General features: G+C 36.5%; 2 protein-coding genes across 2 annotated transcripts; both read right to left on the reverse strand.

The window, feature by feature from the left end:
- Nucleotides 1–68: 68 nt before the first annotated feature.
- LOC149017788 (G-box-binding factor 1-like) lies at nucleotides 69–11,771 on the reverse strand. The gene is made up of 9 exons (XM_089153813.1): nucleotides 11,612–11,771; nucleotides 11,258–11,469; nucleotides 7,721–7,887; nucleotides 7,542–7,599; nucleotides 7,186–7,234; nucleotides 6,615–6,901; nucleotides 3,909–3,986; nucleotides 2,418–2,543; nucleotides 69–1,010 (listed from the first exon to the last, which is right to left on the reverse strand). The coding sequence occupies exons 1-9, from the start codon at nucleotides 11,769–11,771 to the stop codon at nucleotides 813–815; spliced, it is 1,335 nt and encodes a 444-aa protein (XP_089009939.1). The 3' UTR covers nucleotides 69–812.
- A 966-nt stretch (nucleotides 11,772–12,737) lies between these two features.
- Nucleotides 12,738–18,928, reverse strand: LOC149017789 (eukaryotic translation initiation factor 2 subunit beta-like). Its single transcript, XM_089152124.1, has 10 exons — nucleotides 18,790–18,928; nucleotides 18,182–18,248; nucleotides 17,711–17,819; nucleotides 17,540–17,595; nucleotides 17,373–17,427; nucleotides 17,153–17,244; nucleotides 16,385–16,530; nucleotides 13,540–13,682; nucleotides 13,304–13,389; nucleotides 12,738–13,024 (listed from the first exon to the last, which is right to left on the reverse strand). The coding sequence occupies exons 2-10, from the start codon at nucleotides 18,224–18,226 to the stop codon at nucleotides 12,947–12,949; spliced, it is 810 nt and encodes a 269-aa protein (XP_089008250.1). The 5' UTR covers nucleotides 18,227–18,248; nucleotides 18,790–18,928; the 3' UTR covers nucleotides 12,738–12,946.
- Nucleotides 18,929–20,700: the final 1,772 nt, after the last annotated feature.

The raw sequence follows: 20,700 nt of genomic DNA on the forward strand, positions 1-20,700 counted from the left end.
AACATGACATTCCACAGAAAGAAAAAACTTTTACGGAATCCCTGTTTGGGATATCAGCTCCCATCGAGCTTCATTGGAGAAGTTTTTCTTTTTGAAAGTATGAAAATTTCCTCAGGGTTCAAAATCTAAGCACAATATTCTTTTTCCCCCTCTTCTTAAACTGAGATTTGTCTGACAGCTTACGTCCATCTTAACCTCAAGAGGTTACCACAAGGTTGGTAAAGCATTACACCCTAAGTATCTATTTTGGAATACCCAAATCATTGCTTCTAACTAGAATTAATGAAAAACACTAGTGTTTAGGACTGATGGACTCTCCCAGAGGCCCACTACACCATTAAAACATAACCAAATGACCTAAACAAATTTCACTTCTCTTCCCTTTAATTTCCCAAGCAACCAAATGAAACCTTAGAGATTGGTTAGAGAGTGGCCTTTGAGAACTTTGGAGTCATTCAAGAATAAAGACCAGCATGGATTAGCCACTCAAAATCAGCTAGAATTGAAACTTGGCTAGGCCATGGCTTCTCCGAGTATTAAGATTCAGATTCTTGAATCCTTGTACGCCAGTCTCACCTTCGCATCCACACTATTTACTTGACACTCAACAGAGAAAGTTGTCCATCAAACAAAGTGAATTTGTTATACAACTGTCAGTCCATCAAAAGAACATCTAATTCCAACTTTGATTTTACAACAATGTACATACAAACTTACTTTCCTGGATTTTGACGAGATTGAAAACATTAGTCAATCAGAGCAGAAGGGTTAAGGGCTAAAAACTTAGTACTATAACAAAAGTATGATTCATGTCACTTAGAACCTGAATCAATCTTCCCGTTAGATTTAAAGAAATTCCCTCTCTTCGTACAAGAAACTGAACCACTTTCCTTTGAAGTATCTTCTACATGGCCACCTCCATTTCCATTTGAAGAATCGTTATCTGTCTTTCTAGTATTACTTTCTAAATTAGCCACTGCATCTGGTCCGTACAGACGAGTTAATTCTTCCTGTTCCATCAAATGCAGTCCATTAATGACAACATAATCAATAATCAAAAACTTTTTTCTTCTGACATGTAAAAAGTGGATTTCCCTTAATGAGTATCATAACCATTGTCATGTTTTTCCCCTAATAAAGACTTTGTCATCCTCCAATAGGCAAACTTGGGTTATGCTTCAGAGTTCAAGATTTATCAACCCTCTTTAAGATTGTGTAGCAATCCATCAAGTACTCCAACCAGCTACTAGCACCCCCACCACCCAAAAACAAACAAACAAACAAAAATAAATAAATAACACATTGCTTTAATGAGCCAAAAAATCTACTGATTGGGTGACCCAGTTATCCATCCAATGCGGGCTTTGGGTAATCTCATTATCTCATGAGTAAACTCCAGCCATAGAACAGTTCACCAATTGTTTTCCTGTACTAATTTCAATGATCCTTGGAATCACAAGATGCCACTTGGCAAGCAATCCATGGAAACATGAGGAGGTAAAGGATCCCCATCAGATCTCATTGATCACATTTCAACCCAAGGTGAACATTTTACAAGGGTTCTGGTCCATAGTTTATAAGAGAAAATATTATAACGTGCCATTGACACAATCACAATGATCTTGTTCATTTCTCTAGCTTGCAATATATTTTGACTCCTACAACGACTAATATTGGTTGGAACATTACCAATAAGATTGCAAGACATCTATATGTTCCTTTATAACATGGAGGTGCCCTGTGGCCATGTCCAACATGTGATGACAAGTGACTCCATATTAATCTCCTCCCCCCCCCCCCCTTTTTGTTTTGGAGAGGGGGGGGGGGGTGTGAAAGACTTCATATCAATTCACCAACCTTAGAGTGTTGAGTCTAACCTTAGTTACATAAAGTGATCTATTCATCATAAATACTAAAATAGAAATTTCAAATCATGGTGGAAACTGGAAAGTAAACATTTTGCTCAGTGCTGAAGAACAAAAGGTTGTATGGACAGTAGTATTTGGGAGGAAGCCCAAAACATGGTGGCCACAGAGTGGAGTTCAACCGTCAAATTTGGAATGTAGCCAAACTTGTGAGTCAGATACATCTATACAACAATAGAAGGGCATCTGGTCCATTCAGATAGGTAACCCATACCTAGGATCCTCTAAACCAAACACTTGGCATACCTTTTTCCTAAGTTGTTGTTTATTACTTGGTGAATGTGCAAATAAAAAATATAAACAAACAAATGTATGAAAATAAATTTTGGGGAACATGGCGTTAAGTATGAGTTTCTGAAGAAAGCACATAATCAGTACTGCAGAATTATTCTAATCATAAGAATGAAATATAAGACTAAGACTAGAAACACAATTGGGAGAATAAAATATCAAGAAACAACAAAAATTGGAGGATGTAGGATCAAATCAAACCATTATAGAACTATTTTCAGATGTTAGCTTTGTGCATTCCTCAGCAAGCCTTTGCAGCTCATCTTTGAGAGCTTGATTTTCATTTGATAACGCGTCCACTTTTGATTGTAGCTCTTCACATTCAGCCTAAAAAAATAAAAGCGCAGAGAGAAAGAGGGGGGGGGGGGCAGAGAAACTCATCAAATACGCAGCTTCAAGAGATTCCTGCAGTAGAAAATCAGCAATATAATATTACTAAAAAAAGTCAAAACTTTAAAGATTACTAAACCTTCAACCCATCCCAAATGACACTGGATAAGTTAACAGTCTATCAGAAGGAATACACAAAATGGACCAATGTGTTTTGGATTTTTCTTGCTGTTGTTCATGTATAAGGGTGGAGCCACCCCCAATGGAATGCTAGGTCTAAGGTGTCAAGTATTGGTAATGAGCAGCTCAGGAATTTTGTTTTAATTTAAAAAAAAAATGTATCTAAGGATGCTAGATACACTTAAGATACACCTCAGAAAATTGATGTTTATTGAGTTATGATACATGCATAACAAGTCTTTTCTGTTTTGTACATTACATTATTAAAGTCTTCATTAACACGTATATTATCAAACCTATCAATAAGTAATAAACTAGAAATTAAACAAGAATATTTATAGAAGGAAAATCTATGTTTGTATTAGATTATGGCTTAAAGTAAACTCCAAAAGGTTCAAACCAAGCAAAGCCATACAGGTATAAACATACTACCAATCTGCAAGTAACATACATTGAGTATACATAGAACTTTTCAGCGCATATTCCCCATCATACAAGCTACACTTGATCATAACTCGGAGCCATTCTACAGGCTCGTGTGGTTCTATTTCCTAAACCTTTTAATTCTGCCATCTGTTGCTATTTAGATTCATGGTTATTTTTGGCTAAACTAGCCTCAGTTTAGCTTTACACTAATTCTACTTGCAACAAGCTGGGGATGATCAATCAGTGCTCTATCTTGAGGATTGTTAGTAAAGTATAGTGTCTCAAATCTAGCAAATTTAGCCAAGGGTAGTTTAGGTATTATTATTTGGTTCCTTCTTATTTCCATGTTGTGTTTCTCAAGTCATTTGTACACTGAATGAAGTGGGAGCTCCAACAGTATGTGGTTACATATACAAAAACATCTTTCTTTTCTTCTTATTCTTCTTTCTTACCTTCCAAAGATATCACACAAAACCATCTTCCAGCTATTTAAATGGCATAATTTTGGTATTAGAGATGTCCCATTGTGTATTAGCTATTTAGCTCACTTATATTGTGTGGCATGTCTGCTTTCTAGGACTATTCTCTCTTACCTTCTCTTATCAGATATTGAGAACTAAAAGTAGAAAGGAGAGACAACTTCACAAACTGTTTGTCTAACGGAAGGACACCTTGGGAGGGATGAGTAATAACAGTTAAAATGTGATTAAAACAAGTATGTATATCAAACATATGAAAATCAGAAAAGTAAATGACCTGTTTGCGTAATCTTGACCTTCTGGCTGATTCTCGATTAGACTGCTTCCTCCGCTGCTTTTTCAGTTCACGTTCATCCTTGCCAAGTAAAAGTTCCAATTCTATGAAAGTATTTTGTAATAAGACCAAAACCAAGTAAATATTGAAAGCAGCTCTGAAAAAATCTATCTATATGACATCATAAGAAAAAATTCCCAAATTTTGAAGTTGAAGTGGATGTACTCATAGTTACCAAAACCCATGGGAAAGGAAAATGACAGATGACAAGGAACTCATTCCAGTCCCCCCCCCCCCCAAAAAAAAAAAAAAAAAAGAAAAGAAAAAAAAAAAAAGAAAAGAAAAGAAAAGAAAAGAAAAGAAAAAAAAAGAAGAAAGAAAGAAAGAAAGAGAAAAGGAGAGGTTGGTTGACCTAGAATGTTTCCATACATCATAACTCAATCTCCATACAAATTAATATGGTTGCAATTTAAAATTCGGCAATTGTCAGCTCAGGAATATTTTTCCATTTCCCTTTTCCAGAGTGCATTCAAATAAATAACCCTTAATTCACATCTATACAAAAGTGAATTATTTCCCCCCAAGGCCCCCAGCTAAATCCTTTGCAAATAATGAGTTGGCCAATCACAATCCAGAACAACAGTGTGCGACTAGCCGAAGTTACAATAATGATGAAAGATACTATACAAATTTTTTAGTCATGAAAAATGTCATGTATCATGCAGTTGTAACTGGGCACCCACTTGAGTTGCCAAGGCTCCAAATCAGCAATTAGTGGGAAAAACCCAGAACAAAAATGTGCAGAATCCCAATCAAAATAAGTATCCACCAATGGACAGCATTATGTTCCTGTCTCTTTTTGTTGATTATGGATGTGTTAAGTATGCATGGGCAGCAGTAAGCCGTTAAGGACACTGTCCAATTACCTATAACCCACCCTTCCCCACACAAAGTGAATAAAGAAGAAAGAACAAAGAATTCCCCATCAATACTTCAATAGTGATATAAGATTACTTTACTCTGCCTCGTGTACAGCCCTAACAATTCCCCCTTCCACACGGGAGCTACCAAGATCACATTGTGTTCCCACAGCTTGGCTTCCCCAAAATCTCGGCCTTGCCAATCCTAGCTCTTATACCATTTATTGAGAGCTGGGTAGAATTCATACTTAAAAGCCAGCCATCATGAAGAGGGTGAATTTCAAATGGATTTTAGGCAACTTAAAAGTACTTTTATTTTAGGCAATTCAAAAATACCTTTTTTGGAACGGGCAATTGTCCTAAGGTCTGACCCTTAGTACTTCATGCATATGTGACCAAAATGCAAAAGTATGAAATTGCACCTTTATGTGACTACAAGATGCCATGTGTCCTAGGCTAAGTGCAGGGTCTTGAGATCTTGTATTGTTCTTCAGTTCTACACTTTTGAAGTACATCGTCTTGTGTGAAAGCATATTGAGTAATGGCTTGATGTTCAGTTTTGATCTTGAGTATTACTTTCATTGTATGCTCTCTAGAATAGTTTCACCTGTATAAGCCCCAAGTGTGTCAAATCTTGTTTGTCTTTCACAATAAGTAAACTATTAGTGCATTTTGTCTGTAGTTGCGATCATCAAAATTAGTGAGGCCTAAAAACATCATTTCCAACAGTAATTAGTTTAAATGGTGCTAGTCATTAATGTTTTATTTTGAAGTCCAACAGTCATTTTTTCCTTTAAATACCCATTATCTTTTGTATCAAGTTGAATTGATGAATGAAACAAGAGGAGCCTTTGTAGCCAAACCATCAGCTAAAGCTCTCACTATCTGGTGAGGTCCATTTTTCTGTCCTTGTCTTATTCAAGTATTCTCTTCTTAAATTTGAGCCTCATCGGCTCATGATCATTCCTCATCCCTGTGGCATCCCTTTGCTACCCCTAATGTAGGACCTGAACTATACCCTTGGCTAATTTAAACCTCAGCCAACTTAACCCCTATTCTACATCATATTTCTACCTCAATAATCATATTTTCCCATATAAATTATAGATCATACTACTATTATAAAGTACAAATTCGTGGAAGATGGCTACATTTTTTCTTCCAAGAACACTCTCAAATGTTCACTAAAAAGGTATAATTAATTATGTCCTAAATCATGATTCTAAACTCTCACTTAATTGTAATTAATTCTCACCATTATTTCTCTCCTTCCTGTTTCTCCCCCCCCCCCCCCCAAAAAAAAAAAAAAGCTAATTACTTGATATCTTCTCTCCTTCCCATTTGTCAAATATAAAAATAAATAAATAAATAAAATTATAAATATAATTCATCTTTTTTTTCCTAATAAAAAATAATGCAGAATAAAATTGATAGTGTACAAGAGAACTATCACATAAAACATTCCCTTACACAGCAAGCTGAAGAATGTGATTACATCCCCAAAAGGAAAAGCAAGGAAATCCCACACAAAACCAAAAGAAAAGAAAAAAATATGATGGCTAATGTAAAAACAATTACTAATAGTCAAGGCACATTTAATGGCTTATGTAAATTGTTTTAATTATAAAGATAGAACTTGTCCAAGTTTAGTATAGAAATGTACAATGTAAAAGGAAACTGCATGGTTCATTTTACGTAATTCATATTCAAACAGATACAACAACGTGCATTTGCACACATAGGCTTTCTACTATAATCAAAAGCAGAATGCAGAAAAGGAATCTCCTACCTGAACCCACAAGTGGTCAACTAGAAACCCCTCCTGACTAACCACTGGTGCTGGAGCCACTGCTGGAGAGACACTTGATGCATTTGGTCTAGCAGTCATTCGTACACCACTTGACGATGTATTCCAAAGGTCCATTCCCATGTTCAAATCAGTAGCAGGCCTAATTACCGGAGACTTTCCTGGCACTGAAACTGGAACATTTGCAACCACTTTCTCCCTTGAACTGAAAGATGATTCAACAGGTACACCACAGTATTGAACCGCATTTGTATTCTGTGCATTTGCACCTGAAAAAAAGAACCTTCAAGTAAAAAATAATATAATAGAGCTGGTTTTAATGGTGCCAGTCACGCCCACACCCCACAGTGCCCCTCAGCCTACAGCTGCCCAACATAACTCCCCCCAAAATTCTCCCCTTAGTCCCAACACCCTTCCCCTATTTATAACCCCTCATTAACCCTAATTCCCTATGTCTCTCCTCAATGTAGCTTAATACCGTGATCCCAGGGCCCTATCATAATACATTTAACTAATAAAGGTGAAGTGAAAGGGCTTCAGATGAGAATTGTACCATCTGCAAGCATCTGACCAAAGCTCCTCTTCTTATTCTCCATGAACTCCTGAAAAGAAGAATCACACTGATTATCTGGAAAGAAACACCAACTTTAAAATGAGTAAGAATTTGATAGCAGCAAATCTGCTGAAGCATTTGCAGCCACTAGGGAGTTCTTGAACAGACATTAATATCTCACAGAGTTCTCAAATTTGACATGCCAAATCAAATCAAAACTTTTGATTTTTTATTTTAAAAGACAAGATACGATTTGTATGCAGAACCTGGCTAAAGCCAGTCATATCAGCCAATGTTTTTAGCCTGAAGAATGGAATCAACACCTGAAAAATATTAAACAGAAAGCAAACACATACTGGTTGGTTAGTAACCCGATCACTTGCAGCTGATGTACCCTCGTTTCCACTTTCAGCACTACTTTATATTTACAGAAAGAAGTAAATTTGAAAGTTAGTTGATGATAATGCATAAAACAGAATAAGAAAATAAAAATCTAAGTTTAAGTCTTATCACATAGAAGTTCAAACTAATCCACCTAGGTGAAGGACCATCATTTCCAGAACCACAAGCAACCTTCCCCCTTTCTCCAGGCTTGCTACCAGTATTTCCTGAACTTCCATCTGATTTCTTTATTGAAATCTGGTCTTTTCCATCAGTGACCTTTCCTTCCATCTCCACAAGCATTGGTGGTGCACCCTGAGTCTGCAAAAAAAAAGTTTAGAGAAGCAGAAGTATGGACAGTCGTGAAAAATTAATAGGCATAACGGCAGTTTCGATTATTCTCCTTCCACCAAATAGTTGACGAAAAACAGGAAGTAGATAAGTAGTCTTTCAACATTTCTTGAAATCTTAAATGGAAAAAAAGGGGAATAGACAGAGAGGAAGATGGACTTTGACATCAGATATGAAATAAGATTATAGCATAAAAAGAAAAAATGCAAAATAAATCAAGACCATGCTCACCATAGCCATGTTAGGAATTAGGATAAGCATAAAGCCCTCCGTGAGGATACAGAGCAGGACATGGAAGTGGGGTTCCATATGGTGACATTAAATGCTGAAAAAGATGTTAAGGAAAGCAAATAAGAATGTTCCTTCTTTCTAGTCATACAATAAAAAACGTGAACTTCAGTTGGTACTGTCAGATGGATGGAGATTATCACCTGACTTCCCCAAAGATAAGGATGGGGAGTTGAAGAAGAAGAAAGAGTTGAGGTGAAAAAGGGGCATGGAGTAGCACCAGGGCCATAGTATCCCTATTCAAGAGCTAAGCAGTGAACTACTAAAAGAATTCAATGAGATACAGAATAAGAAAATTCAGGAATTAATACCCCCTCACAGCAACCCCCCCCCCCCTTGCCGCAAATTTTTTTTTTAATAAAGGTAACGAAAATATTTGCATCAGAAACCTGAAAAGGAGTTGACCAATCAGGATACGAAGGTGTTTTAGGTGTCTCCTGTAAAAGAGGAAGAGCTCTCATAATCAGAGAGAGAGAGACAGGGAAATTTTCTTCTTTTTTGGAAGAGTGGTGGTTTATGGTGGGAGAACCTGAGATGAAGCTATTGGCTTTGAGAGTGTAGCAGGTATTTTTTCATTCCCCAAGCCCATTTTTCTTTGTATGACAACACTTCTAGCCTCCCTAAGACAATATATCACAAGATCTCCTTGATCATCAAGATTTCAAGAAACACCTGAAATGATCGTCTTACCACATAAGAGTTATATTAGTAAATGGATAATTTCAGTTAGACCAATTATTCATCATTAATACTGGTTTTTGCTGGCATACAGAATGCACTATGTAGTGTTTAGACCAGACAAACAGTCATAAAGTGTGAATTGTTCGATTAACAGAAAATATAGCATCAAAATTCTTGCATTAAGCCAAGCAACTTTTACTGAAAGCTAGAAATGCTAACAAACCAAAACACAAATGTACTTCAGAAAGATTGCTCGAAGTTTGATTGTATAATGAGTGACTCCTTTTCAGACCATGCTGTAGATCCATAGGTTAGCCATACGATGCTTTGGATCTATTGGATGAATTTATAAGGTGAACATGATATTTTTGTCTCACGTTCTGCTGGTCATTGTCTAAAAGCCAAGCAGCTTAAAGGAATACGACTATATTGTATCTCAATTGTCTTTAGAACTATATGGGCATTCAAGGAATTTCTGCCACTTTTGAAGGTTTACCCAACTAAATAATGAATCCAGGTTTCATTCATTCCAGCATTTCCTCGACCACTCATCACGGTGTTGAAGTCATTTCTTTGGTTCATAGTTCATACCGATGAAGTTAAGACACCTAGAAGACTTCAAACAACCCTCCATATTTTGAACGAATTATTATGGCCAAGTTTAATAGGCCACAATGGATTGTCCCATTATTTTGTGTTTTGATATCTCATCTTGACTAATGTCATTCATTAAATTAAAAACTCAAGGTCCTACAAGTGTTCAAGTGGAGACTATCATGATTTTCTTTTCAGCAATTCTGCATTTGAGCTTCTACTGCTCTTCTGTTCAAAACTTTTTTACAGCTTAATTTCTGTAGAAGCTAGAGATTCTGGTGTCCACATGACAACAGCCTTGCTCAAATGAGACTTCAGAGGTTGAACCAAGAACAACAGAATTGTGATGCTGCCGATGCGTATTCATGGTGACAATATGAGACCTTTTCTAGTCATGAGACAAATGTAGTGCCCTGAACCAAGAGCATCAGAAGTTTTATATATATTCAGTGGGAAAATCTGACCATTTTGTCACATCTTGTGCATTGAATTTGAACCTAACAAATCTAGTATCACTTCGGGTTGTCACTTTTATTCAAGATCCAGAGTTGTTTTTACTTTATCTGGAAAAGTCAAAATTGAAGTTTAGATGCTTACATTACTTTTTCTCCAGGCAAACTCTACATATTTAAAGTCCATCTTTTGCTTTGATTTTATTTAGCTATCTTTTGCCCTGGCAGACTGAACCATTTTATTATTAAAACAAGAAAATGCCCTGAACCCATAGAATTCCCCAAATCTCCACAATCATGTGTTCCATCATTAACTTCTAAGAATACTGCAAACCCAATCTCAGTTTTAGTGATGACAGCTTCAAAAACTCATTCCAAAATCTAAGAACTTCAAATGTAATTAGTCAGACTTCAGTCAGTAAAAACTCAGTAAGCATAAAAGGAAGAAAACACATGAATATCATGCATGTACGATGAAGGGGAAATATGACATTTTCTAATTTAGGTGGTGAATACATGACATGTTATTTTAAGTTTACATCAGAGAGACATGCACTCATATCAATCATAGAAACCACGTGGGTACAATCCTTTTAGATCAAAGAACAACAGGTTTACTACAGCATCAATTAACCTTTTTTATGATAGGACGCTTTCAGCAATAGAACCCAATAAATCATTTTCACAATAAAGTAATTTAACCAGAGTATTTATCACTCTCAGCACATTGTTCTTCTAGGCTTCTTCAATCTCCCTCTTTATTCTTTTTTTTTTTCCGGGGGTGGGGTGGGGGGGGTGAGGGGGGGGTGTAAAATAAAATATTCAAGCAAACTTTAGCACTAGAAATGGAAATTCGAAAAGACCCTTTTTTTGGTGAAAGAAAAATTCGAGAAAACCAAGCTCAATTCCAGAAACCCATATAGAAGACACTGTTATAAATCATAAATCATTAGCAGGGAAGAAAAAAAAAAGTATCCATTATGAAACGAAAGTTAAAAAGAATTCAACAATCATTTCTACGAGAAAACAGAAACCCAGAACAACCATATCTGATCAACCATAGGAGCTTATATGAGCGACACCAACTAAATCCAACTAAGTAGCTGAAGAATGGGAAGGGGAAGGTGCCATTTACAACCTTCCCCGTTCTCTTCCCCACCACAAAAACTGACACCCCTCCATACACACAGATATCAACAATTAGAACAATAAAAAACGAGTTGAACGTAAACTACAGAAATTCAACTTCAAGCAGCTCCGAGGCGAACAGACAAAGGTGTGTGTCAGAGAGAGAGAGAGAGAGAGAGAGAGAGAGAGAGACTGACCCGTTTTGCTGGTGTGAAAACAAACGAGAAGTGAGGTGGAAGTCCAGGTCGGACAGACAGTGGAAACCGGAGAGTGAGCGCAGAACCGACACCATATACTGTAGTCTCTGTAGCCCAGTGAGTGAGCCTGTACACAGAGGTGTAAATCTGTAATTTTCTCGTTTGCGCCTGTCGAGTGTCGCCACTGTGTGCTCCATTTCTACGTGTCTTGCCTTCTTACATATAAGATACCACCTGCTGTAGCCAATAGATTTGTCTCGACCAGCAGCATACTAGGGTTTCAGAAGACAACTGGCAGAGTTACAAGAGGGACACGCGTACGGAGATCAAACAATTTTCAATGTGATCAACAACGCCAATTCCCAATATTCACTGTCAGTCCCACTGACGAGCTAACGGATATGATTTCCCTTTTCAGTTCTGGTCCAAGGTATGGGTTTTCTTGTCCTTGAGCAATTCTTGTTTCTTGGGCTCTCAAGAGTAATGGGCCCACAGCCCACAGTTGGTGGACCATGGTCCATAATCCTATCTGTTTAAATTCATGCTTTTCTTGGGGGGGGGGGGGGGATAGGACAGTTGTACCCATCTCTATCTTTTGGATAAGAGGGGCACTGTTTAGGACTATCAAGCCTATTTCCTTGTAAATGTATGATATACGTTCCAACATCATATCAAATGGTTAAAATTCATTTATAAGTCACATTAGAGAGTTGTGATTAAATAAAAAATAAAATGACATGACTTGTAAATGAACTCCAACCTTTTGATGTAATTTAAACCTTTTGATGTGATTTAAAGACGTATGTCACACATGTACAAAGAAATGGATGAGATAAAATTTTCAACTGGTTAAAATACAATTAGATACAGGTGCGACCGAGAGTTGGGAGATCTTCTCCCCCGACAGGAAGCACTCCAATGTTTGACCATAAATTACAAGAGACCCCACGGGATTATTGTGATGAAATTTATTTTTTTAAAATATTTTATTATTTTTTACTTATGGGTCTCATATAATTTATTGTTGTAACACCATCGAAAGAGCACAAAGTGATCCTTGTCAGGGAGATGATCCACACTCTAAGCTTCCCTACGAAAAAACGATCTGGACTCATTGAACTCGGCTCCTCCAGTCTCGTAACAGCACCTCTGCTGCAACTTTGGAACCATCTAATGGCGGAAAAATTTTGAGAAGGCTTTAACTGCTGGAAACGAAAATACCCACTTCAACCACCCTTGCAATTCACCAAAATGGAAATGATTTGCAAGGACCAATTAATGATTCGATCCCTTGTTAAGATGTAATCCACCACCACATTATATCATCCACTGACACTACTTCCTAACAAATCTAAACATGAACATTGTTTTTAAAACAATCCGAATTCCACTTCCCGCATAAGCCTCACACAGTTGAAGCATACAAGTGCAAAATTACCAAATACCGATTCTTCTTAAAACAAAACAAAACAAAATATCATATAGCAAGACATTAGTAATCTAATTCTCAAGATAGCTCAAATCTAAATCACAATGGTAATATGACAACCAATCCAGCAAAAGATTTTTGAGTTCTATGCCTTGACAGAGGACACTGTTTCTCCCAGAACATAGGCTTCTCGAAAAAGGGGTTCGAAACAAAATTGAAAGAGAAAGGGAGGTGGAGGGGGGGGAACAGAAGAGCCTAGATCATGTCCCAGCCTTTCTACGTCCAACACGTGCAACAAACCCAGCCTTGATTGGAGCAACAGACCGTCCTGAACCACACTGCAAGTGAGAGTACAATCAGCAAGAAGTTATCAATGCACTGTTTTAACACTCGACCATCACAATGGATGTCAACATAAAACAGTAAGAAAGGTTCAATCTTCATTTCATGGACAATCTCAACTTGAGATAAGAATGCCCTACAAAAGATCATTTAAGTCCAAACCAATACATAATAGTGAACAATGAACTAAAATTATATCAATATCACACGACCGTCCACTTGCTTAACGTTGAAATGACTATGATTTCATATTAACAAAAATAGTAGTAGGTTACCTGCTCGCATCTAAGAAAGAATAGACGGTTCTCCTTGGAAAGAATAGTATCCGGACTTTTGCAGCCATTGCATATGACATATTCATCTTAAGAAAAAAAAGACAGCATTAAAGAGAGAGAAATGAGAAAAGACAAGGAGAGTAAAAACTGCCTTTGAATTCTCCTTCCAACTAAAGATAAATTCTGAAGACACAAGCATTCAGCTATCTTTTAGACACAGTAGTAAAGAAACTTACTGACATATCTTCGCAGAATCCCTTCAAAATTTTTGGGAGCAAATCTTCCCTTTACAACCAATCTTTGTTGCCCATCAAGAGATCCACTAGTTCCCATTTCAGCCAATAGAAAATTCATGACATGTTCCGGCTGCCTATGCATCCTGAAATGGAAAAAAGAAATCCAATATTACAGACAAACGAGATGATAGATAAAGAAGCTGGAAACTCGTGCTAAGTAAAAAGTAAAATTCCAGCTCTCATCAAAATTTATAAAGAGAAGGAAAAAGATGCACTCACCACCACAATAGCAATAGATCAAAGTTTGCATGAATTCAAGTTGCATCACAGAAACTACAACAATTTACAGTATGCAGGCATGCAGGCCAGGAAAATATCTCATCGAACTGAATGAGTACATGAAATAAATCCACCCAAAAGCAGTAAACCCAACTCTATATTTGGAAGCTAGAAACAAGAAGCTGCCTGGAATAATTTCCTAATGAAGCACAACTTCCTTTCACACAGCACATCAGATTATGTTAGTGGAGTTTAAACTAATTATGTTGCATGTGTGTCAGAAGCTCCCCAAAAAAAATTCCAACTTCCTTCCACATCTCCCTATGTTTCATCTTTATTTTTCTTATGAACTTTGTGATAATGAATAGCTAGTTCCCGATTGGAGGGCAAGAATCCATGTAGCCGACCCCATTTAGTTGGGAAAAGGCTTATTGTTGTTGTTGTTGTTGTTTGTGATAATGAATAGCTAGTTCCTTTTCTTTGGGATGTAGATGAACCATGCTTATTTCATTAATTTGATTGTTCTATATCTTCTACTTGATTGTGTATGAGTTTGGCCAAAGATGTTCTATGGCTCAGCAAACTAAGCGTGCCAAGCTTCCACGAAGGATGATAGTCTTGCGAAGATAGGGCATATCTAGGAAGACCATCCCTAATTTGCTTTGAAGTGTAGAGTTATATCGGTTAGGGAAAAGCATTGGGGATTCGAAATCCCAAAGATCTTCACATATTTATAGTTAACGTTTTTGCATTAATTAGTAGATTTAGTTTAAATTTAGTTTTGTTGAATTCAATCTTAGTGACTTAGCCTTTTAGTTCCCCATAGTTCAACCCCATACTTTCTGCTTACTAGATTAGTATAGGATTTTATTTTTGATTGGTTAGCGACACGATCAAATTTTGGCGCACATCAGATTATGTTAGTGGAATTTAAACTAATAATGTTGCATGTGTGTCAAAAGCACCCCCAAAGAAATTTCCTTCTGAAGCACAACTTCCTTTCAGACTGCACATGAGATTATGTTAGCGGGGTTTTAACCAATTATGTTGGATGTGCCTCCGCGAAGATTTTCACACCTTATCATCTATGGAGTATCTTACTATACCAGGACCCTCCTAAAGATAAAGAGTAGCTCAGATGTATCTCCCTCTCCACTGCAGTTATTCTTGAACATGTAAAATCCACTGGAAAATCAGTTAGGAATGAAACCAAATAGTCAGTGAATTTTAAAACAGACATTCAAGGGATAAGATGCAATCATAATTCAGTTCAAGCATTCTGATTTGATGGAAAATATAATATCAGAAATCATGCTTGATAGATTGTCAGATACTTAGGAGCTGGAGATTCCCACTTGAGAAAAGAATTACAAATGCAAGAATTGATGAAAGTTCAGCCAACCAGATTAGACATTGATAGAGTACACCAAAAAGAATCCTAATGACAGTCAACAAAATGAAATTGAAGTTGAAATTGAAATATAAACAGCACTTAAACACAATTGTCAGATAAGGAAGCAGAACTGAAACCCAATAGTTAGATATGAAGTTTCAGAAAATTCCTGAATGGAGTAGGAATTCAAGAACCTGGAAATGGGGGAAAAGAGGATAATGTTTTTAGGCTAAGAACAGACTCAGAGCTAGAAATTTATATGAAGAGACAAAAGAGTTAGAAGAAATCAAAGATCAAATTAGAGAGATCACTACCAAAGAAGAGAGAGGAAGATCAATGAAGAACAGAGAACAGAGGGGAAAAACGTATCTGATCTTAGATATGAATAGAAGTAGGAGGGAGATCAAATCTGGACCTCCAATCCTGCTTGCACGGTATCACAGTCCATAAAACTCTTAAAAAACTCAAGTTTCTAGATTCATATACAACAGATGTGGTTCTATAGCATACATGAAAATATAAACCTTCTAAAATTCCCAAATCAAGTCATTAAAAGACTACTGATTCCTCACTTATACTGACTTAAGTAAATAGACTCAAACCAGAACTCTTAAAAGTGGGGGTCAAGTTAGTACCTGTTATTAATTAGGAGTTTGAATTAGATTAAGATGCTAATAGATTTGGACCATTACAATGAACCCTGAAAAAATTAATGACCTAACCCTACATTTCAGCCCATTAAAGTGCCAGTTGCCCATTGTGGGCTTTTTTACTGTATTCAGTACCTACCCTTTTCCATAGTCCACAACTCTTTCTGCCACAATCTTAACATTTTCCTAATGGCAAGAAAACCTTGACAATGATGATTCAGTTTTTACTTTTAAAAGGTTCTCTCTTCTTCAATTTCATGATCCACAAGTTTCTAGTTTTCTTCATAATTCATGAAATTACTCACAGTTCAATTCAGCAGTATCTTTTTGGATATAACTGTCTAATGTTCAGAGCTAGGCTCCTTGTTCCCTAAATTTTGTTTATGAACCAATGCAACTTTTTCCAACGAAGTGATACCAAGTGAATTATATACATCAGCAACATTATCAGCAATCAGCAGCCATAAAAGGGAAATTCTGATAAAGAGAGTAATAAAGCAGTCTTTAGGGTGCCGAATCATACGTCTTGCATAGATCCATAAAGTTTACAAAGACCGTCTTTTTTGTGCCTTCACGGAGTACCTGAGGTGGCCTCATCACTGTTCTACGTCTATCTCCAGCAAGCTCAGGATTATTCTCACGCAAGATGTTGAACACCCTGCCTAAAAGCTGCATCCATTAGAAAAATATACATTAATAGACAAAGTAAAAAGCATATGCTTTCATATAGAGAAAAATACCACAGGCAATTAACACTACAAAAATCTATTAAGGCACAAGAAGTACTAACTTCAGATTCTCAGAACCCACGAAACCCCATGCAAGTGAAATGACAAAATGGGTGATTCAAAGAAATTGAGTACAACACTCTAGGGCTAGCAATACTTTGTTGCAAAATAAAATAAAATAAATAAAGATAAAAACTTTTAAATCTTTTAAGTCGAAAAACAAATGTATGCTACAAAATACATGCATGGCCCAAAGTGAGAGAGGAAAGAGAAGAAACTGTAGGAAATAATAACTCTGGCTTATCCAAATGTCCCCAATTGCTAAATCCAAGTGATCTCATCAACTTAATGAAAACCTCATAGCAACAGACCATGTCCTAACAGACACACATGGAAGGTCCACAAACAAAATAAACCACTAACAGGGGATGCCATTTAAAGGGAGGGAGGGAGAGAGAGAAAAGAAAAGGGCAAAAAAAAAAATACCACAAGAAAGAGAAGTTCTTGAAGAAAACAAGCTACAATTCTAACCCATACATGTAGCAGGAGAAAAAAAAATGTACCTCTTCATATTCATAATCTCGGTCACTTCCCAACCAAGGATATTGTTGTCCAAGTACAATTCCTTCTCCTTCTTCATCCTCACCAACTTGGTCTGAATTTTTTTTTTTTTTTTTTTGGGGGGGTGTTGGGGAGGAAGAATTAATTTGTTTATATAACAACCTAATATTATGAGCAATTGGTAACAAACTTTGGAGTCAAAATTGGAAAGAAAGTAGATACCATTCAAATCTTCTCCTGCATCCCCACTTTCATCATTCAATATATCAACTTCTACCTGCAACAATGGTCTTCCAGATGTTACTTACCCATTTCTCTCCGACAAGTGATGATGATAAGGTGCTAGAATACAGTAACATTTGTGCTCAGGTGGAAACATGCTGACTTACAGGTTTCTTCTTCTTTTTCTTCAAGCCAGCAAAGGTAGTTTCAATTCCGTCAGTCACTGCAATCGAAGAATCTTATGAGTCTCAAAAGAGTAAGAGAAGTGTAAAAAAAAGAATCAGCTCTTGAAGAAATTCCATTCAAAAGTAACCTCATGCTCAGAATTTCAAACATACCAGACAAAGTTTCTGTTTTCTCAGCCAACTTCTCCACAGCATCATCAGCAGGATCTTGGATAACAACCTTCTTCTTTTTCTTCTTCTTCGTAGGATCAAATGGGGCAAGCTGCAGAAGAGGTATTCACAGAACAAAAGGTGAATTTTGACAACCATGACATACTACTCACCAGTATTCAGACCTAAAATTTTCAAACGAAAAAAATGTTCTTTCCACTACAAATCCTTTTTGAAGTTCCATACCTTTCCTAGATATATAAATTTATCAACTAATCAGACGATTAAACCTTTATACTGTTACTAACAACATTTCCAAACCTAAATAACTTTTTTTTTGGGGTAAATCCCCAACCCAACTACTCAAAACATAGAAAAGAAAGAGAGTATCCTGAGGCCCACTATATTCCGTATTCTCTCAAAAAGATCATAACTATCTACCCGCGAAAGGGGGGGGGGGGGGGAAGAACTTACTTCTGCCACATCCTCCTTCACGTCAACAGGATTTTCGTCTGCCATGGCTACTCCAAGTTCGCAGAAACTAATAGCAATGACATTAGAGCAAGACCGCAATAATCAGATTAGAAATTGTTCAAAACTGAATGAAATAATAAAACAGATAACAACCCCATCATTGCAAGTACAGAAGATAAAACTCGAATAAATCGCCATCACAGGAACATAAACAAACATGACACTCTTCCACACCAAAAATAAATCCTACAATCTTACCCGAATACAATATAAAATACATGATAAAACGTAAAGGCCACAGAAAAATGCACCCACTGAGAATTGAGCAATGCTCCCAAATCAAAGCTTATGGAAGGTAATAATATGGGACAAGAAAAACATAAATTGGAAATGAAAGTTAAAAGTACATACATCACAATAAACTGATCAAAACCGTATATTCAAGAGAAAAAGGTTCTAATCACTACACAGGGTTTAAGCATATAGAAATGAAAAATCAGAAAATTTCAAATCGCAACCTTCTCTTTAACCGTTGAGAAGCCCGGTTTAAGGAAACAAAGAAAATAAGAAACCTCCTCTGAAATCAAATAAGATCGAAACTCTAATACCTCAAGGCAGGAAGATGAGTTTGCCGAGTTCCTGTGCCTTCGTCTGCTTTCGTGAGCCTCCCTCCTCTCTCGCTCGCTGTGTTCCTCTTCGTTTGGCAAATGCTAACATAGGGACAGGGTTTTAGGTCTCGGCTTTGTATCGCCCTATCCGGTGCCGGCTGATATCTGTTAAATATCGGAGTGATGATACAGTATACTATTTTTTCTTTTTTTTTGAAAATATATGAAAGACCCGTTTGGTGCCCAAAAAAAAATAGTTTTTGGTGTTTCTTAATTCAATGAACAGAAAAATCGGACGCATTTGATAAAATTGTTTTGTTTCGTATGATTTTTGCAATATAAATTGAAATTTATGAAAAATTTTGCTATAAGAAACACTTTCGATAACACAACTATTTGTTGGTTGCGGTTGCATTTAAGCGAAACAATTTAATTTATGGAGCTTGGTACTCTAAACATAAAAATGGCAAATTTCATAAGTTTTATTATAATTTTCAAATTTATTTCAAGAAATAGATATTGCATTATTTCTACATTCAAAAACAAGTTTTGTCAAATGCCTAAAATAGTGATTCCTACTACCAAAAACAACTAGGATTGTTTTTTGTGTTTTTTGAAGAAGAAATGCTTGATAACTGAGAGTCGGAGGTTAGGATTACTATGTATACGATCAAAGAAGATCAAACACTACTGACCTCCACACTCGAAGGCATTGGTCACTTCCAACTGAGTTGACATTTGATGATGTGAAACAATTGTTTTTATCTAGTCTCGATAAATGAAGTAGCTGCTTTGTGATACGTATCAAACTATCTTTTTGAGGTACATATCACAAATATTATTAATACCTTGAATTCAATGAGTCTGGTACCTTTACTTTCGATGGTAGAAGATACATTGATCTTTTGCTACCATTCATTTGAGTTGGGTTCTACCATGCCAATGTTCAAAGATAAGATCCCCTCTTAAATGTATTATTATGTACTTTTGAAGGGTAAAAGATATTGATTCCAATTTAATTTGTAATTTTACAAGTGAAAATGAAAAGTTTATAAACACAAAGTTTCATCTATCAAACCCTGTTTTATAGGGTGTGGAATTACAACCACCTTTCTAAGGGTTTGGGCTCAACCCATTCCTTAGCGAGGATGACCGTGTCTATTGCATGTATGACATTTGGTCACTTTCCACTCCTTGATTCGGATCGAACCTTGTGTTTTATGCAATTATCTTTTGTATTTCTTTCTTTTCTTCGCTGTGTCTGTAGTTTCTTTCAAGTTCATGAATGAAGCTCTTTAGTTTCGTAAAAAAAAATAAAAGAATTGTTTTTGATCATTTCGAATAATAGCAATCCAGTCGTATTTAACACAGGTTATGCACCATGTATGAAATACCTCAGATTTCAGCTGTCTTTGTATTTTTAACATACCTGTTTAACAGATTCAAGTTGATCCCTAGTGAGGCTGATTATGATGTAGATTGGTCCTCTTTATTGTGGCAGATTTGGAAACCTTGAAACAGGGCAGTTTTCAACAACTTTGAATCTAATTTGGGTTCGGGTTCTACATTTCTACTATGTTAGATTTCCAAGCTAGAGTAGAGGATGAGCATTTTTTCTTGTCAAGATCATTGCTGAAGTCAACCTTCCCCTCTCCTTCTCTTGGAGATCTACCCAACAATCTTGTGAAGGTGTTTTCACTGATGGTGCTTGAAATGCTAAAACCAACAACAGTGGCAGAATATTTCGTTTCACTAATCTGAGGGGCTTTTTCTTAGCAGCCAAATGTTGTGTTGGTGTTGCTAGTAGTGTTGAAGTGGTAAAAGCTGAAGCAATCAGGGATGCTTTGCTTCTAGCTAATGCTTTGGACTCAAGATCTCTCTAAATTTTCTCTGATTGCCCTCTATGATGAT

Source organism: Hakea prostrata, chromosome 4 (assembly GCF_041222555.1).
Source record: "Hakea prostrata isolate BN-2017 chromosome 4, UWA_Hpros_2, whole genome shotgun sequence".
NCBI classification, from domain to species: Eukaryota; Viridiplantae; Streptophyta; class Magnoliopsida; order Proteales; family Proteaceae; genus Hakea; species Hakea prostrata.

Excerpts from the sequence above, each read along its gene's own strand:
- LOC149017788 (XM_089153813.1), bottom strand. The coding sequence starts at position 11,771 with ATGGTCCACCAACTGTGGGCTGTGGGCCCATTACTCTTGAGAGCCCAA. Across the intron at positions 6,902-7,185 it reads TGGTCAGATGCTTGCAGATG|GTGCAAATGCACAGAATACA; the intron begins GTACAATTCTCA and ends TCTTTTTTTCAG. Across the intron at positions 1,011-2,417 it reads CTGAAAATAGTTCTATAATG|GAAGAATTAACTCGTCTGTA; the intron begins GTTTGATTTGAT and ends TTGATGGAACAG.
- LOC149017789 (XM_089152124.1), bottom strand. The coding sequence starts at position 18,226 with ATGGCAGACGAAAATCCTGTTGACGTGAAGGAGGATGTGGCAGAA. Across the intron at positions 17,596-17,710 it reads GAAAACAGAAACTTTGTCTG|TGACTGACGGAATTGAAACT; the intron begins GTATGTTTGAAA and ends CTTCGATTGCAG. Across the intron at positions 13,390-13,539 it reads GATTCTGCGAAGATATGTCA|ATGAATATGTCATATGCAAT; the intron begins GTAAGTTTCTTT and ends TTTTTTCTTAAG.